The sequence below is a fragment of the Falco punctatus genome (genome assembly GCF_963210335.1).
Source record: "Falco punctatus genome assembly, chromosome: 9".
In the NCBI taxonomy this organism is placed as follows: domain Eukaryota; kingdom Metazoa; phylum Chordata; class Aves; order Falconiformes; family Falconidae; genus Falco; species Falco punctatus.
Window position 1 is genome coordinate 81,908 of NC_137589.1, and position 18,569 is coordinate 100,476.

Consider the following 18,569-nt stretch of genomic DNA (forward strand, 5'->3'; position numbering starts at 1 on the left):
TTTCTGGTAGCAACTTGGTGGGATACTTACGCTTCCAAAAGTTTGTGTGTGTTACTATTTGGTGACACTATCTGTACATGATGAGCAGTTTTTACTTCTGCTGAATTTAAAATGGAGTGGGATCTGTTTTATCTCTTTATCTCTTCAATATTTCATTTGTTCTCATACTGTGGTCAGTTTTGACAATTTGTCAATGATATCTGACCCCTGAAAAAGGCCTTAATAGATGTTTGTGTTATTTGTATTCACAAATTTTCCTGCCAGATGTTCTGCAGTTTCTTTGAATAATGTGTTTGAATTAACTTTAAATCTAGAATCTTTCCCCTGTTACGCTATCTGTACTTTCTCTGCCTTCTCTGAGTGCCTGTGCAGAATAACTGATCACTGGTCCCTTTAAATCTTCATACATATTTGAAAAGTGTTTTCTAATGTCCAGTTAGCCTTTTATATTTCTAAATTAAACAGCTTGTTCTGTGATGTTTTCTACATTTTGCTGTTTTCTTCTTGACTTTTGCTAACTTCTTAGAAGAACCATCCTCGTACATGCAATCCTAACTTGGTTCCTTGTGCTGTGTATTGTAATGATTTTAAGATGCATATTGTATCAGTTGTAAAATTTCTTCCACTCCTGTGTTCCTAGATCATCTATGACGATAGGAGTGGCACAGCATCTCATCCTGTATAACTAGTAATCATCATGCACTTAGAAAAGATAAATTTGTCCTTATTTTGATTTCTGTCTTAAGGAATCCTTGTTAGCCAATTAAGATGCTTATGTTCTTAAGGGCAAAGTACAAGACCTCCGAGGCTCTTGATCCTGATTTTCTCTTTATCTAGACAGTTCCCACTCATGGCTCAGTAGCTTTCTTATGCCAGCCTCAGAGTCCAGTAAATCAGTCCCAACTCTCTTGCAGTTTTTAGTTATTCTGTTCTCTCTCACTGTAGAGAGGCCTCTGGTGGCATCCTGTTCCTGCTCATCCAGTTCCACCTCCACTTTGCCACTTCCTCTGCATCTTTCTCTTAGGCTTTCAAAAATCCCTTTTTATGATCCATCTTCTTTACACCCTCCCTTCAGGTACTTGCACGTACTTATGAGATCCCCCCTGAGCCACCTTTTCCGGTCTCAGCTCTCTCAGCCTTTCCTTACATGAGAGATGCTCCAGTCCCTTTATCATCTTTTTGGCCCTTTGTTTGGACTCTCTCACAGTGTCCATGTCTCTCTCGTACTGGGGAGCCCAGAACTGGGCACTACTCCAGGTGTGGCTTCACCAGTGCTGAGTAGAGATCTGGAAGGATCCATCAGCCTGCTGGCAACACTCCTAAAGCAGCCGAGGACACGGTTAGCTGCCTTTGCAGGAGGGGCATACTGCTGGGGTGTTGGTGTCCACTAGGACCCCCAGGTCCCCCTCTGAAAAGCTGCTTGCCAGCTGCTTTAATGATAAAAAGAGCATGCCTGACACACCATTCAGTTGTCAACTTCTTGTTGGAGCTTTTCTGAAGAAAATAATACCTCAAGTTTTTTAATGCAGCAAACCAATATTATTTCTCTTTCCTGGCTTTGCTCTTGGATGTTCCTGAGCTTTCTTTGCTAAGAGCTTAAAAGGTACACAGCTTTGCAAGTTTATAAAATTTCAGTCCTGTTAATTAAAGTTTGGTGGAAACTAATGAAACTGAAAATATAGCCTGAAAATTTGAAATAAGGAAAACATAGTAATAGGCAGTGCTACCAATTTTTAGTTATTCTGTTCTATGACAGCAACTTATTATGGCAGCACATTCTATTTGAGATTAATTTGAAAACAAAAATTACAACATGTGAACATACTGAAATATGAAAATAATTTACTGATTTATAGAAGCCATATCCAAGTTGTTAACTTTTTTTTGTTCTGTTGTAGGAGGAGTTTGAAAAGTTTGTGATGTTTTTTATGAAGGCTATAGATTTTGCTATCCATGATCAAAGGTAGGCCGTATTGATAGGATTAACTCTTTAACAGAGAAAAAGAATTACTGACTTAGGTTTTCAGTTGTCTTTTTTTTTTTTTGTCATAGATTTTCATTAGGTAGTGTGGAGTTTTGTTGTTTGATTGGGTATTTTTTTTGCTTTTGTGGATTTTCCTTCCATTTTCTTATTGCGCTTCTGTAACTGCTGCGCATGCTGCAATAATATAAGAATAACAAACAGTCTTTAATAGGATGAATTGGGCTGTTTAGGGCTCATAGATACCTCTGAGCATTTCCTATCCTTTTATGTTTATGCTCTGTATAAGGAGAGCACCATGATAACTTATTTTAAATAGTTAACTACTGGGTAGAATGTAGTTGCAAAAGTTATCATGATCTTGTGCTGTATGTGTTCTCAGTTTCTATTCAGGATTGCTTCTCACCAAAACACATAGGAAAAGTTCCAATTTTTGCTTCTTAGAAGTGTCTTAAAATACTCGGTATGTAATTTTATGTTTATCTAAGTCCATGAAATACTAAATTTGTGATTCTTGTTTTTCAGATATTATTTTTTGATTTATAATGCCTCAGTTCTTTATTGGGAACTTGTGAGGCCATATCTTAAGCCTGGATTTCGCCATTTTCTTATTCCCAGCCTTTCTCAGATTGTTAAAGCATTAAACCAAACTGAAGAGCAAGATTGTGAATGGAGAGCGGAACTCATGATGTAAGCTTCATTGTGTTTTTTTCATGTGGGCATTCTGTAGTCCTCTTCTACATGTGGCTGCCACCTTAGGTAGTCTTTAATAATGTACATTTTACTTCTTTAGTTCTGCTGGCTACACTATTTCTATTTTGTATGTTTAGTTTTTCTAAAATAAATCTAAAGAAGGAATTTTAAAGCATCTGAACTAATTTGCAATCTCTGATTGCAGTTCATGTTTTAACAAGATAATACATTTTAAGAGAAAGAGCTATCTGTTAGATAATTTCAAGTCTTTGCTAGTGAGGACAGATGTTTCTGGATTGAGCAGCACATGTAGGCTAAGATATTTGTAAGTCTATGGTCAATATGGAAAATAATGCTAGAAAGCAGCCTAGTCAACATGCAGAGAGATTTTTTGCATCTTCAGTATTTAATTTCGGTGAAAGGAACAACAAGTAATATCCAAAACCTCAGTAAAAATAAATCTCAAGAAATAATACTGGTTGAGCAGAAAATAATTGTTCATGCGAGGCTTTGAGGTTTAGAATACACAGTGGAACTGAACCGAGGGTAAAGGTATCATTTTCACAAGCTATTCCAAAAGTTTTAAGATGAGTTCATTACATAGGTGCTATGTTGCTTCAAAAAAACCAAACCTGACAGATGATGTCTGGAATAATCCTGACAGATGATGTGCAGAGATACAGCGTATACTTTAGGCTTGCAAGGCAGTTTGGGTGGGAAGGGACCTCATGAGATGGCTAATCCAATGTCCTGCTCACAGCTGGGTCAGCTGTCAGGTCAGGTTTAGGACTTCATCCAGTCAGGTCTGGAAGCAGTCAAGGGTGGAGACTGCACAGCCTCTCTGAGCAGCAGCAACTTCATTTGACTGTCCTTATAGGGAGAAAGTTTCTCTTTATTACCGCTCCAAACATCTCTTGTTTTGGTTTACACTCACTTTCACTTCTCCTCCTGCTGTACACCTTAGTGAAGAGCCTGGGTCTGTTGTCTGAAAAGCGGATTCGTGGCCTGGTGTGCAGTAAGTCAGTTTTCACACACTCAGGGAGACATTGCTTATTTATTTCAGGTTTGCACAAAGCTGGGGGCTGAGTGGTATTCCACAAAGCAAGCCCACCAGATGGGACTTTGCATCATATATTTATACAGAGTTAGTAAGTTTCTAAATCTGTCCTCTTTACACTGATTGATTAGTAATTTACATATAATTATAATATCGTTACAGAACTATTTCTACCATAACACATGATCAGGCGGCGGGTTTTCACCTGGGCAAGGGTCTTTTTGACCTAGGGGTATGATTTTTAATATTATGAGTGTAGTTGAGTTAAGGATACAAGGACGCTGAGTCTTGCCAAGTTGGCAATGCTTCCTCAAAGTATCCTTATTAACTGTTTCGTCAAAGCCTAGTTATTCCAGTGTGTCCTTCCTCAAAGAATGGCTGTGTACTTTGGTTGCAGTCTAAACTTGTCAACTTAACATACACAAAGTGTATCTTGCACAAACCAATCAGACCATTTCTAATTTTCTGAGTTATCCTTCAACAGGTCCATCTTCTCAGTGATCTGCCTCCCTGTAGGCATATGCCTCTGTGACCTACTGTCTGTGCTCCTGTTAATACAAACCAGGATGCTGCTGGCTGCCTTCAGTTCCAGAGTACACTGGTGGCTGGTGTTCAGTTGGCTGTCCACCAGGACCCCCAGGTCCTTTTCAGTGCATCTGCATTACAGAATTTTTGAATGTTTGCACCAGGCACAGGGCCTGGAAGAACTTCCTGGTGAAGACTGAGACAAAGGTGGCATTGAGTCTCAGCTCTCATCTTCTGATTTTAAGATTATAAGGAACACAGAAAGTTAGAAAATAGAAATTTTTATAATACCTGATTCTGCTAGTAAATTAATTTGTTGTTGGTAATTTTACTTTTAGAACTGCGGGGAATGTTTTTTTCCTAAGCAAGATTACAATGGAAGTCAAAAAACCCCCACAGTCAACCCAATACGATATTGGTACTATCATGCACATATACACTACTACCAATCATTTTGTAATAATCTCATAATAATTGGTAATAAATGCTGTGTCAGTATCCATGTGTTACCATTCTTACATTTCCTGAGTAAGGGTGGAGCATAAACCTTGAGATGCTTCTACTGAGAGAAACAAGTTTTTATGTGCAAAAAGAATAGTGTCCCTGTAATTTTTCAAGGTCAACCTTTTCTCAGAGGTGTTTTGGTCTGCTGTTCTACAGACTGTAGACAGAACAGTTCCCGGTTCCTGTTACAATTCTGCTGCAGGTTTTTACTTTCTCTTTGTGAACTTTTCTGTTTCTTTGATCTATGACTGATGGTTTATTGCTCTGCAGCATTTTCTTTATAAGCTGAAATGGAAAGGAAATAAAAAATTAAATAACCTTTAGCATACCCTTGGGAACTTTTTGTTATCTAGAATAACATAGATGCAGGTTTTTTGCACCAGACATACTCTTGATGAGGTATTGATGAGAACTAGCAAGTGCACACAGTGTATTTGTGTTATAAAACTAATGGTAGTATTTGGTTTTTCATACATTTTTAAATTTTTGAATAATTTTTATTATTATTACTGTTGTTAGTTTATTTCATGGAATCACAGGCTCTTTTTCAGTTAAATCAGATAGTGTTGAAAAATCCAGTAGCTATCTTGCAGTTCCCATCATGAAGTTTTCTTTTGCTTTGTTCAAAGTTGGCTTTGAAATACTAGCCTTTCCAGTAGTTAAGGGAGAATCTTAGAATCCATCTCACAGAAATGTTTTTCTCTTACAACTTTAAATAATTAATTGTTTTAATTCCAGGTGTTCGGTTGAGAAAAGTTAGCAAAAAAATTTCCAAGATTATTTTTGTGATCTGCAATGAGTGTATGTTAACAGCTGTGTATCTCTGGAGGAAACAAAGATGTACAACTTTTGTGTTGATTCAGTCCTTTGTAACACTAACGGCTTATATTGCATTCAAGAGTGGTACCTTGAATATAGTCTCTTGAAAAAATATGAGTAAGAATTCTTTCAAGAAGTATTAATAAAAACTTAATACAGATGTTTATTTGATCTGCAGGAATTTACTTGAGTGCTTCCTTGATGCTTCAAAACTGGAAGAAGCAAAAGAGTTTTCATCTACTGCAGCAATCTTTATTAAGGAAAACGTTCCAGATAAATACTCTCAAATATTTTCTTTAATGGTAATGCTGTAAAATTCTTTAAACTCACAGTAAGACAGGATCTGTCTCTACATTTCTTAAGATCATAGTTACAATTATTAAATATATTGTTTCCTTGTTTTAAATTTTGTAAACTACCAAACAGTACAGTAGACATGCAGAGATTTTTACAATTTTTATATTTTTGGTACTATAAGCTGAAGAGCTCCCTACTGCTCCATGTTGTTTTAATACAACAAAGTATCATCAGGATAACTGTTGCTGACCCTAAAAATTTGGGAATAATTACTATTAACACAGAAGATGTAGCGGGTGCAATTTAATTTAAGTGCCTTATGCCACTGAGATCATATCTAGCATCTGTTGATTTTTGTTATGCTGATAAATACTTAAATGACCCAACTTGAATCCTATAAATAGTTCTGGGAATCGGAGTATATGACAAAGGCATGCAAGAAATGCAAACTATTAATTTGGGAAATAAGAGGGTGAAGACAAATGTGGCAAAAGCAGAAACAGGCAAATAAAACTTGGAAGTTGCATGCAGTCATATTTTCTTTCATTCAGCTATGCTGTCTGTTGTCCTTTTCTGTCTGCTTCCAGATCACTGCATTTCAAGAGTGTATGTTTATATTATAAAGTTCTCTAACATTTGAATTAAAACAACCAATAGACAACCTTCCAGTGGTGCAGTATTAATGAAGCAATAACATTTAGGCAAGCTCAAAATTACTTCTGTATTTTTTAGATGCAATATTGAGCAAAGCTATTTGAGAGTGGCCTTAAATAGAAGGATAAAGGAGGTCTAAAATTGTACTTGGGCTATGTGTTTCAGCAGGGCTACAGAATTATGATCCACACTATTGAGTGCTTTAGTAACAGCATACTTAAATCCTGCAAAACTTACTGTTCCAGTACAGTTTAGGTAATCAGTATTGACTGCTATGGGTACTCAGCGTGAGAGAGTCAGAAGAAATGCTGTGCACACACTTAATGTGTAACTACAGTTAAATTGGGGTAACTACAGTTTATTGTCATTTCTTCGTAAGTTTTTGTTACATATAATTTATAGTTACAGATAAATTTGAATAGGGCTCATTTCTCGTAGCTGGATGAGATGATTTCAGAACAGTGCTATCAAAAGGTATTATTAAAAATGCATTAATTAGAATTCTAACTCAGGTGTCATTCCACATTTAGATTTCTGCTACTTCCTCTAATCCTCCCTACGTGAAGATAAGTATAGGTCTACTAGGTGATCTTTGTGTTATCTATGGGAATGACATAGATTATCATAGTAGCCTGCCCTTAAAGTCCATGATGAAGTCTACAGTCAACATACCTGCTTTATTTTAGCCCTGTTGAGTGTCTGTCCTTTCTTTGCTTATTTAGTCAATAATTAAATTTTTATTTTAGGTATATCACAAACTAATGGATATTTCCCAGTTAGAGAAAGAAATACAAAACTCCATCCATTTTTCACTTATTTATAAAATGCAGACGCTGAAACTGTAAGTATTAAGAAGTATCCTTCCACTTGTACTTTGATGCTTGATATTACAGAGGTAGGGTCAAGTTCTTTTATCTTGTATGCCAGTACAAAAATCTGCACAGGTTAGTTCCTCAAAAGGAAAATTAAAATGATGGCTTGGGTAGTAACTGTCAGACCTGTCTAGAGAACAGCCCAGCTGAAAAGTGAGATAGTTCTTTAGGAATGTAGGGAGTAGTGTGTTATCTTAATATTCTCAGATGAAAGAATTTAAGAGACTGACATTTGTGTATCCAACAGATTGTGGTTTGGTACACAAGTCATGTATAAGAGAGTAAATCACACCTAAAATATAATGCATGATTTGCGAGGATGGAAAGCATAACACTTCAAAAACTTTTTAGATTTTAAAGGCATAAAACAATTTTGAAAATTAGACTTCATAACAAAACCTCATTTAATTTTTTTTAATGTCTCAATGCTTCCCTATTTTAAAATTATTAATTCTTAGTAACAATGGATTAATTTATGTTCTTGTAAGAAACCAGTTTTGCACAGCATTTTTCTTTGCTTCTGGAATAAAATTTACTATCTGAAACATTAATTCTTATGCTGGAATGTTCTTTGTGATTCATATCAGTCTGTCTCTTGAGTAACTTACTTGACATACTGAAGTAGGTTTTGTTGACTTGATTTTTTTCTTTTTTTATTTTATTTGGTATTTCAAAATCCAAGTGATATATTGGACTAAGAGCTGTCCATTCTAAAGTTAGGAGAGTTATTTCAAAAATTTAATGCAATAATATTTCTTGTGAAAAATAATGATCAATTCCTAATATATTGCAGGCAGTGGGACACAAATGAGCTTCCCAGTGATGCCATCGCAAATCTGAATTCTTTATATGTACTTTTGAAAAAATACGATGTACCTCCAGCATCTGTTCTCAGTGTGAAGTGAGTTTTACTTATCATAGTCCTGTGAAAGTTGATGCTGAAGCTGATCCTTCTTTTGATAAAACGAGATTTTTAAAAGGTCTTAGAATTGAGAAATGCTTTTCAGACTTTGGTTTATTTTTAGCTTTTCTTGGGGCCCATCACGATTCTTCCAGCATCAGTCTGAAATGCAGACTGAAACTGAACTCTCCATTCCAGTAGTTATATCACAGATGTTACATATGGAAGGAATACTATGTTTTTACTTGTTAAGGTCAATCTTATTTGACAATATTCAGGTATCTCATTACTTCTCCTATCCCAGACAGTACACTATACTCATTTGGTCATTTGCAGAGATCCAGACATTTAGAATCAGTCTCCTACTGTGTGTCTTCTGTTTTCTTAGTTCCTAAATAATTGACTGATGGGCTTGACTGTTTTGTCCAGCATTGTATTTCCAGAACTACCTGCAATCTTCGTTTGCTATTTAACCATCTTTGTGCTGCATACATTTTATTCTGTATTGTTTATGTTCTTCAGGAACAGTTTCTGCGAGACTACAGAAGTATTCTTTCATGTAGCCAACTTTAATCTTTTTCCTTGTTAACTGTGAGCATCACTAGTATAATTTCATCATCTAATATTCAGATGACTTCAAGATTTGCAAATACATTGCACAGTTATTTTCATTTACTGTTGCTATAATTCCATTAAAAAAAAGTATCAGATTGTTTAAAGTGACGTTTTTCTATTTTTGAAGGATTCCTTTTATTCTGGAATTAGCTCGTTTTTCTATGAAAGTAAACTGCATTGAAGTTGCATATCAATGTATACTTGATCTGAAGAGAGCTGGGATTACTGTGAGTATTAATATTACCATTTTGTTTTGTTTGTAGGGTATAGGTAGAATAGGGTAATTACTTTTGGCAAGTAGATGTTAACTGTAAATTTTTTGCCTGTGTTTTCTAAATGTTATCTGGTCTGTGGAACAGTTTGGAAGTTAAATGCTGCCTGCAGGTTTTGAGGATTTAACACCAGTTTACCCATTGAGATTGTAATTGGTCACCCATATGTAAGCTCAAAAAGTAGTTAATGTTCCATCCATTCACTTTAGTCCTTAGGAGTACAGTATCAACCCTGCAGAACAGCATATGAATTTGAATTTTGATGAGGAGAAAACAGCATTTGTCTGGAGCATGATTAGGGGACTGATGGAAGGAAGAGTTCAAGAAAGCTTGCGAATAAAAAAAAGCTGCAGTTTTTACCTTTTCTGAAAGATAGGTCTTAAGCAATGTAGTTGTCATTGCAGTGAGAAATCCAGAGACATTGTGCCACAACTACATGCCGTAGTCTTTTCCTTTGTGTAGATCTTTCCTGATAGTATTTCTTCCTATACATTTCCCAGTTTTCTTTAGTAGGAATGATTCCTTTTCCAGCAAACTATTAACTTGATTTGTTATTTACTAACATTTAATAATTTTTACTCTTCTGTAGTATTTTTATTATAATGTTACTGTAGGAGTATTCCCTAGATTAAAATTTCATGCGGTCTCCTTAATTGATCATTCAATGTGTATGCCCTTTATGATTACATATTACTGGCTCTGAGATTTGTTTCTTCTGTTCCTTCCCCGTTGTTGTGGTTTAACCCCAGCCAGCAACTAAGCACCACACAACTGCTCACTCACTCATCCCTGGTGGGATAAGGGAAAAAATTAGAAGGGTAAAAGTGAGAAAACCTGTGGGTTGAGATAAAAATAGTCTAATAATTAAAAAGAAATTACAACAACAACGATAATAAGAAGAATATTGTAAGGAAAAGAGGAAAAAAATAACAGAACAATAAACCCCAAGAAAAGATAAGTGATTCAAATGAAAACAACTCCTCACCATCACCTGACTGATGCCCAGACAGTCCCCAATTCGTGGTCCTCCCACTAACCTTCCTCCCCAGTTTTATTGCTGAGCATGATGTCATATGGTCTGGAATATTCCTTTGGTCAGTTAAGGTCAGCTGTCCTGGCTCTGTCCCCCCTGCCCCCAAGTCCTTGTGCACTCCCAGCCTGCTTTCTGGCAGGGCAGGGTGAGGAGCAGAACAGCTCTTGATGCTGTGCAAGCACCACTTGGCGATAACTAACACATCCCTGTGTCATCAAAACTGTTTTCAGCACAAACGCAAAACCAGTACTCTGAAGAAACTATCCTAGCTAAAACAAGTGCATCCATTGACAAACAGAACTGTTCATCACTGTATTCAGAAAATCAGTTTGTTTTTCAGATACAGAAATGTATGAAAAGGTGCCTGGTTGTGTCGTGATGCCCATTGAGTAAATTTTAGTTATGTGAAATGTGCATGTAAGTGGCAAATACTGCCAAATAAATTTCAAAATGTATTTTGAAATCTCTACTATAATAATCCTACTTTGAGTTACTTGTAATGTAAATTTTGCTTACCGTCACTGAAATTTTTTTATTCCAGGTGTCTGCTTCAGGCCCATTATTTAGCAAAATTCCTGCAAGTCTGAAATCATACACAATTTCATAGCATTCCACTGGAAGATGTGTTTAAATCCCCTAGCTCAAAGATTCACAGGATTTAGTTTATATTGAATATAGACAATAATAGCAAGTGCCCGGTCTGCAGCAGCAGTGGAGAAGCCTTGCTTCTATTTCAACCTTCTCTTCTCCCTTATAGTTAGTGGGTGTTTAAGTGACCATCTTCAGATTGCTCAGTATCATTTTGACAGTGACCTCTTCATGGTAGAATGAAATAAATCTACATCTTTCCAGTTCCTTGGTTTTTGCCAAATACGGTCAGATTTCTCAGCTATAACATTAATTCCCTTTCTCTATGTATTTGTCATTACATGATAGTGACACTTTTACATTCATCTGAGTTTTTTCAAGATCTCATCTCACAGAGATGTTATATTAACATTTACATACATAAACATAAAGGTCATAATAAGCGATTTGATAATAGTTCGCAATGGATGATGAATGGAGATGCTGCCTGGCTTTCACTACTGCACCATATGAAACCAAATACAAAGTATCTTGGATGATTTTGTGATTCTATGATCCATACATGTAATCTGTATGATTTAATAGATCTTTCCTGAGGTGTTAAAAATCTAACTTCTTTTTTCACTGAAAAGTTGGAGTGCCCATCAAGACGAATCCTTTCTGTCTTGGCTAGCTATTGTTTATTCCAACCATGTACCTTTTTAATAACATTTGTGAGCAGGAATCCACTAGAGATGAAATCAAATTACAGTATAGGAAAATTCAAGTGTACACTTTTTCTTATTGCAAAGTCTGTCAATGAACAACTTTAAAAATCCTGGTGAGGTTATTTTGCAGCTTTGGTGTAGTTAAGAAGTGACTGCTGTTCAAACAACAAATTCTTCTCCCTTTTAATGTTTCAGTTATCTAATATAGTGGGATTTTCAGTAAGAAAGTACAGTGCTTTATTAGTGTAATGGGTTTAATCTTCATTGTATTCCTATTATTAAAATTACCATTTTGTATACTAATACTTCATAGGAGCAGGGAAAACTGATTGAAATAGAATGCCTGGAATGTGAATATGAAATAAAAAAAATGGGCCCTAAAACTGTGACTTATATCAAAGGAGTCATTGAGGTATGTTCTTTAACTGTGAGAGAAAAGTAAAGTTTTAATTTGTAAAACACGGAAAATTGCATTGGACTTGTGTGTCTTAATTACATTTTACTGATCAGAAATTCTTTCATAACTCTATATTCTTTATCATTGGGCCGCCAAGAAGAAAACAGGGAAAAATAAACAACAGTTGTATATTCCTCCCTTAAGTCTTCTGTCTGACTATGAAGGTTCATAATATATTACATGCAAAGGCAGCACTCTTGTTTTCATACTTTACATTTATGGGAGGTGTTTTCATAGAGTATCTTCAATTGGAAGAGACCCATAAGGATCATTGAGTCCAACTCAACTATTATTGCATGTTATGGGTGATCTTACAAAAATTCTTATATCGGCAAAAGGCAGATTATTCCCAATAAATTGTCACACCAGGGAGGATTTTCTTAAGGTATCTATAGTCAGCTGACTCATTTGTAATTCAGACCATCAAAAGTAGAAGCCTAAATTGCCCATATTATCAATGGGATTAGATAGTTGCCTACAACGAGCAGTTTAGAACAGCTATTGGGGGCACCTGAAGTTCCTAAAATTGGAAGTGTGAATATGCTTCATGGAAATCAATAGTGTTAGTGCATAAACTTACTCCCAACTATCACTGTTCTCGTTTTGGAGTTCAGAAATTCCATTCATCTTTTGAAGCAAATTTGTCACAAATTCATCATAATATGAAACACTACTAGTATTGCTTAAATAAAAAATAGGATATTTAGATATTTAGGTATTTCTAAATACTCCTACTACAGTGTATGCAGTTGGAGAGTTGTTTGGGTGGTTTTTTTAAATGACATAACCTCTAAAAAGAACTTAATAATTAGCAAGTGTCTGTTACTGCAGGTAAGGATTTGCTTTCAGATTTAATAGGATCCCAGTTTAATTGACAGTATGGCAAATCCCATTCGTAATATTATTTTTTCCTGTCCTATACTGCATTTGTAGCTTAGTATAAAAACCCAACAAACTAAGCCTTCTGAATTCACAAATACTTCACAATTATCAATTTCTGTTTGTCATAAGAAAGGGGAAAAGCTGATAAGACTTCTTCCTGAAATACGTAGTAGCAGCATGAAGTACCTAAAAGAAATACTCCTTAGTTATCAATGCCTGTTTAAAAAAGAAAAAAAAAGTTTCTGTTAAATTATATTATAAAATGTATTAAAAATGTTTCTGAAGTCTGCTGACTGAGGGACTGCTTTCTATTGGAAACAGTCCTAAGATTAAAATTTGGAGGTATGTGTAAAAAGTTGTATTGATTAAATGTGATACATGCTAATTAACTTTTCATTTGTGTAGGCTCAGCTAGAATTGATAAAAAATCTTGAGTTAACCTTAAAACATGCAGTTCAATTGGGAGATCCTAATGTGATTCAGGTTGTTTGTACAACCCAGTGGAATCTGTGCTTACCACTACTACAACACAATTTGCATCAATATGTGCGAAAACCATTGATATCAATTGCTGATATCCTTGAAGAGATTGACAGGTAACTTTCTATGCTGTGTACTTTTTTATTTGTCACTTTGAAAGGTCTAATGACTCAGCATCAAACTAATTGAAAAGCTCAAGCTCTGTGATGTTAAGCATCTTTGAAAATTTTCGTCTAGCTCATAGTAAATATCTGCATATTGCATACATTTCCTTGTTATTCATTTAAATATAGGTTTCTTTCAGGCAAAATCTCATACTTCAATGGCCTACAGATAATACTGAAATTTGTTAGGAACTGAAAAATAATGTAGTTAATCAAAATTACGAGAGAAAATGCCAAAGCTGCAGTATGTGTACATGTGTTGGAATGTGGTTTAGATTTATGTATTAACATAACTTCTGTTGATTAAAAAAATGCAATTTAAAAATTACTCTTAAAAAAGATAATAGCTTCTATATTGCATATCAAATCAGACACTTCTTGCAATGCACAGCTTTTTATCTTTGATGACTTCTTTTTAATTGAAAAATCTAATGTAGTAAGAAAATGAATATGTATAATTTTTTTAGATGTATTCTTCTATTTGCTCTTTTGTTGTACTTAACCTTAAGCACCTAAATAGCTTCAACTTTTTCATTAATCTGAGTGGAACAAGTAAACCTTGGTATGTGGTACTTTGTTAAGTATGGGCCTATATATAGGCTGACTACTAAGAACAAAGGTCATAACTTCTGTAGTAGAGCTAGTTACAATTGCCATAATCTGTCTTTGAGCAGAACAGTAGTTGGTTTCTGTTATAAATAAAAGTATTACAGAGGAAGGTGAGAAAAATATTTTCAGTGTTTTAAAATGTGATTTTTTTAGTTGCCTGAAGAGGGAACAGAAGACTGAAGAAGCAGAGATACGCATGTGTAAAACCACTATATTGTATTACTGTACTGCTCTTCAAGCATTGCTTATGCTTTCCATATAAAAAGTGCAATATCAGCATATGTGATTTTGATATTTATGCTAAATGTCAGTAATGACAGTTTTTCTCTAAAAGCTTGCAGGTTAGGTTTTTGAGGGGTACGAGCTTGGCTTTTGTTATTGGTATATTCCTAACAATCCAGTAGACTCAACCTCAGCTCTGAGGTGTTGCTGTCACTAGAGGTTAAATGAAGTCACTTGTCACTATTAATTTCCCCGTCTTCATTTTTGTTTTGATTGTAGCATTAATTTTAATTACTGTGGTCCTCAGTAAAAGGGTGATCCTTGCTTAGTCAGGTTAGCTCTAGTGTGGACATACATTAATGCTCTGGTGTGATGTTTAATAGCCTTGGAAACCTTACTGTTTTATTTTTCATAACATTGCTTTCATTTATCATTATCATATATTTTTGTTTTTCTTCCTGGAAATAATCTGAAGTAGCATGTAGAGCTCACACTTGTCATGAACAGCTTCCTGGGGCAGGTGATAGATAGGGAGCATAGTGAGACATGCAGTCTTCGCTGAAGGCATGCTGACTGCCTAGACTGGTTATGGTAACAGCTGGGCAAAGACACTGCCTGCAGTGAGCGTGTATTCCTATGGTGAGCCAAATCTTGAAAAGTGGTGAGCTAGTACAGTCAGGACTATATCTTAAGAAGTGTTATGAACAGAGAGTGAACTTTTATCAAAAGTAGCTGTTACCCAGTACATCATGCTGTCTGTGGGATTTAGTAAATACTTTTGAAAATCTGTTTGCTTGATGTACATAGCTACAGTGTGGTGCTGAAGAAGAGTTCTGCTAATACATAAAGATCTGTTACTCTACATGGTATGCTTCTTCTTCATGGCTGTGTTTTCTCATGCAGGGTTAATGGAAGTAAAATAGAATTACATTTTCTAAGTAATTTCATTTAAAAGGTGTGATGGTGAAAATGAAAGAGACAAAGGAAATACCCATATTCATACTGGAGGCACTTTTAATTATTGACTTCCACTTTTAGGTAATTTTTAGGTCTAAGATTTTCACTTTGCCTCATTTTAACATTTTACATTTAAATTCATATTCCTTAGCATGTTGGTTTTGTTGCGTTGCCAAGTTCATATGGAAATAGCTCGTATTGAAGAAGATGAGGATAGAATAGAGGCTGCTATGGAACATTTGCAAAAAGCTGTACATCTAGACAACAGTGGGCAGTATCAAGAACATCTAAGATTTACTTTTAACCGTCTTCGTTTGTGCACTATGCTGCATAAGTCACCTGAGCGTCTAGAAGATCAGGCCGTAATAATGATTGAGCAGGTAATCATGAAGAATAAGGTCAGTAGGTGAAATGAGTTTGCTTATTAAATTCTGGCAGAGGAAAGCTAGCTGTTTAGTAGAATTGCATGTTAGTAGAGCCAGCATCAGCTTGCTTTTAGCAAATCGGCATTGGTTGCTTGCCTTGAAACACTCTGTGCATTCTCTCTATGCTGGTCATGTTGCTTCACTCGCTGAAGATACAGGACTTTTTCTACTTACGTTCAAAGCTTATTTCTTGGGAGGGAGGGGAAGTTACCCATTAGCAAAAATAACAGCAGAAAAGAATCCTATTCATAATTGTCAACAATTAGAATTTCAGTGCATGGAACAGTGTTTTAATTAATGAGAGGAGCAGTGACTGAATGGCTAAACATCCTAGCTGGCTTTGAGATAAGTCATTATTATGTCACACTTACAAATGGTGCTTAATAATATAAAGGCACAGTGTGTACATTATCAGGAGTTACTGCATCTAATTCTGTTGTGGTGCCTCAGCATCTGGACAAAACCCATATTGGTAACTGACTGTTAGTTGGCTAAAAGAAATTTCAGCTATACGCCATTTTTGGATATTCACAGAAATTAAGATGTGTTCACTGAACCTAAGATCAGTACTGGAAAGCTGCTGGTGAGTTGATACGTTTATTGTTAAGACAAAGAACAGTGAAGATTTTATGTAGTTTAATGCTTTTCTATACAAGCTTACTCTGTTTAAGTGTTAAGAAAAAAAAAAAAAAAAGCACTACACCTCCTCTGACTTCGGCTAATTCTGCATGGACTATGAATTTTTTGTAACTAACATTGTTGCAATTGCTAGTTACTGTACAACAGATATGTTATGATTGGTTTCTAAATAAATGCTATTCTTAAGAAAGTGTAACATAATGGTAGGTTATATACTAAGGAATATACTGTAAAGGTCCATGAGGAGCATGAACAGTACTTTTTATTCTGTTCTTTGATGTAGTCATGTCAAGATCAACCAAAGTTCTACAGTCACTTTCAGTAATAATACTGCAGAATGATGTGTGAGATACGAGAAGACAGACAGTTCCTATAGGTATTTTTTTGGTAGTATTAAGTTCTATGATCTGCATTCTGTTATGTTTAGCAAATAAGATTTATAAGTGGGGATATAATAAAAAATAACCTTACAACACTTAGTTCTTTTCTTTATGTAGGCTAAAAGGGGAAAGCAGAAGGATAATGTGAGGAAAAAGAGATCCCTTCTGGTAAACGCAGGTCTTGCAATAGCTCCTGATTCATTTCAAATAGTCCTTGACAGTGAAAATGAAGCTAAAGGTAACGTACATATGTGTGACTAAAAGTTACTACACTTGACTTTGATTGCTCTGCATGGTCTTAAAGGTAGGACAGGACTTCTAGCAAAAACGTGTAGAGAATGTTGCAATACAGGTGAAGTGACAGTTCTGCTGAATTCTGTGGGAAAGCTGCTATAGATCTCATTAGGTATGTACAATTTATATTGTGATACTGGAAGAGGAAATGTTAACTGTTTTCCCCTTCAAATTCATCTGAATCTTACTTTTGTGCTGTAGTGTGCTGTAAGTTGTGCTGTAATTTTATTTTCACTGTGTGCAGCTCCTGAGTGTTCTTAGTCAAGGTCAGTTTTAAATGGTATTTTCAAGTTTCACCCCATAATAATCTGTGTTAATTACATACAATATTGGGTATTCGTTCTATACTGTAATTGTCTTTCTGTTCTGAAATCTTACTTTTGAGAGAACAAGTTTTGCACAAGAAGTTTAGGCATTGATCATAAATAGCCCTGTTCTTTAGTCCACAAACAGCTTTTGTTTGTGGCTATACAGCCTGTTGTTGAAGAAGGGACAGGGAACATCTTCCAGAATGCTTTAACTGTTCTGTCTTGTCTTGGCAATAAAGCAAGTACGTGACTAATTTAACTAACTTTCTGAGTATAGCCAGTGTAATCCCAGAGTAGAGATTATTCTGAAGGAAGGGAATACTACAGGAGTCCTATAGCTTCCAAAGCAGCTTGTTTGTGCCATGAATGGCTATGCATTTCTCTCATGCTATCTATTCAGACAAGCCAAAGTTTTGTACCTTGCATATTCTCATTTGCAACTTGATCAACTGATGACTTACAAGTAAGAATGTTATTTACGGAATCAACAGTCCTACTTCATGCAGTACCTTTAAGTATGTGAAAATCATTTTGTTGGAAACACGTTTTCATACACAATTTAAAGTGATAAAATGCATTGTGTTTGTGCAATGAGGAGAATTAAAAGCATGCATATATTACTACTTGCTCTTGAATTTTCGCTTGACAACTGTAAAATTATATCCAAACTTCCTCAGAATAAAGTTTACTGCATATTATCCTTCCAAGGTAAGCCATTAAAATGAGTGAGGTTATCACAATAATACAGTTACTACAAAACTTTCTATTTGACACAATGTTTTGTAAAATTTTGTTTTGAAAGATTTCAGTTATTCCTGATGCTGTCATCCAAAGAGTGAGTTCTTTGCTTTTTCCATGACACTTAGGTTACAACAAAATTGAACATGTTTATTCAAGGAATAAGAAAAATATATATGCAACTCTATTATTAAAGTACACACAGGCCAGGACATGAGATTTGTAGGGTTATTTTTTCTTTTAAGTTGCATAAATAACTGTGCACCAACATTTCATTCTTTTTGATGTATATGCTGGCCTAATTTAGTGAGGATTGTACCCATATAGCTAGAGAACAATGTACTTTTTAAATCCACAGTTCTTTACTCTACAACCTTTCATAATATTACAGTCATTATGTATTATACTGAAAAAATTCTGTCAGTTGATCTATGTGTATAGTTAGGTAACACAGCATATAATATGCTGGGTAATGCATTGCAAAATATTTTTGACA

General features: G+C 35.2%; 1 protein-coding gene across 18 annotated transcripts in view; it reads left to right on the top strand.

Annotated features, from left to right (window-relative positions):
* The window catches only part of CFAP46 (cilia and flagella associated protein 46), a 93,497-nt gene that overhangs the window by 3,496 nt on the left and 71,432 nt on the right, over positions 1-18,569 (top strand). For all 18 annotated transcript variants that reach the window (XR_013930439.1, XR_013930440.1, XR_013930441.1 and 15 more), the window contains exons 4-13: positions 1,899-1,963; positions 2,507-2,671; positions 5,758-5,881; positions 7,277-7,371; positions 8,196-8,303; positions 9,046-9,145; positions 11,832-11,930; positions 13,263-13,453; positions 15,441-15,669; positions 16,851-16,971. Coding sequence is in view for 6 of the 18 variants with exons in the window: in XM_080401911.1 (XP_080258037.1) it covers positions 1,899-1,963; positions 2,507-2,671; positions 5,758-5,881; positions 7,277-7,371; positions 8,196-8,303; positions 9,046-9,145; positions 11,832-11,930; positions 13,263-13,453; positions 15,441-15,669; positions 16,851-16,971 (1,297 nt within the window). In the remaining 12 variants the exon portion in view is untranslated. The remainder of the gene's footprint in view (positions 1-1,898; positions 1,964-2,506; positions 2,672-5,757; positions 5,882-7,276; positions 7,372-8,195; positions 8,304-9,045; positions 9,146-11,831; positions 11,931-13,262; positions 13,454-15,440; positions 15,670-16,850; positions 16,972-18,569) is intronic.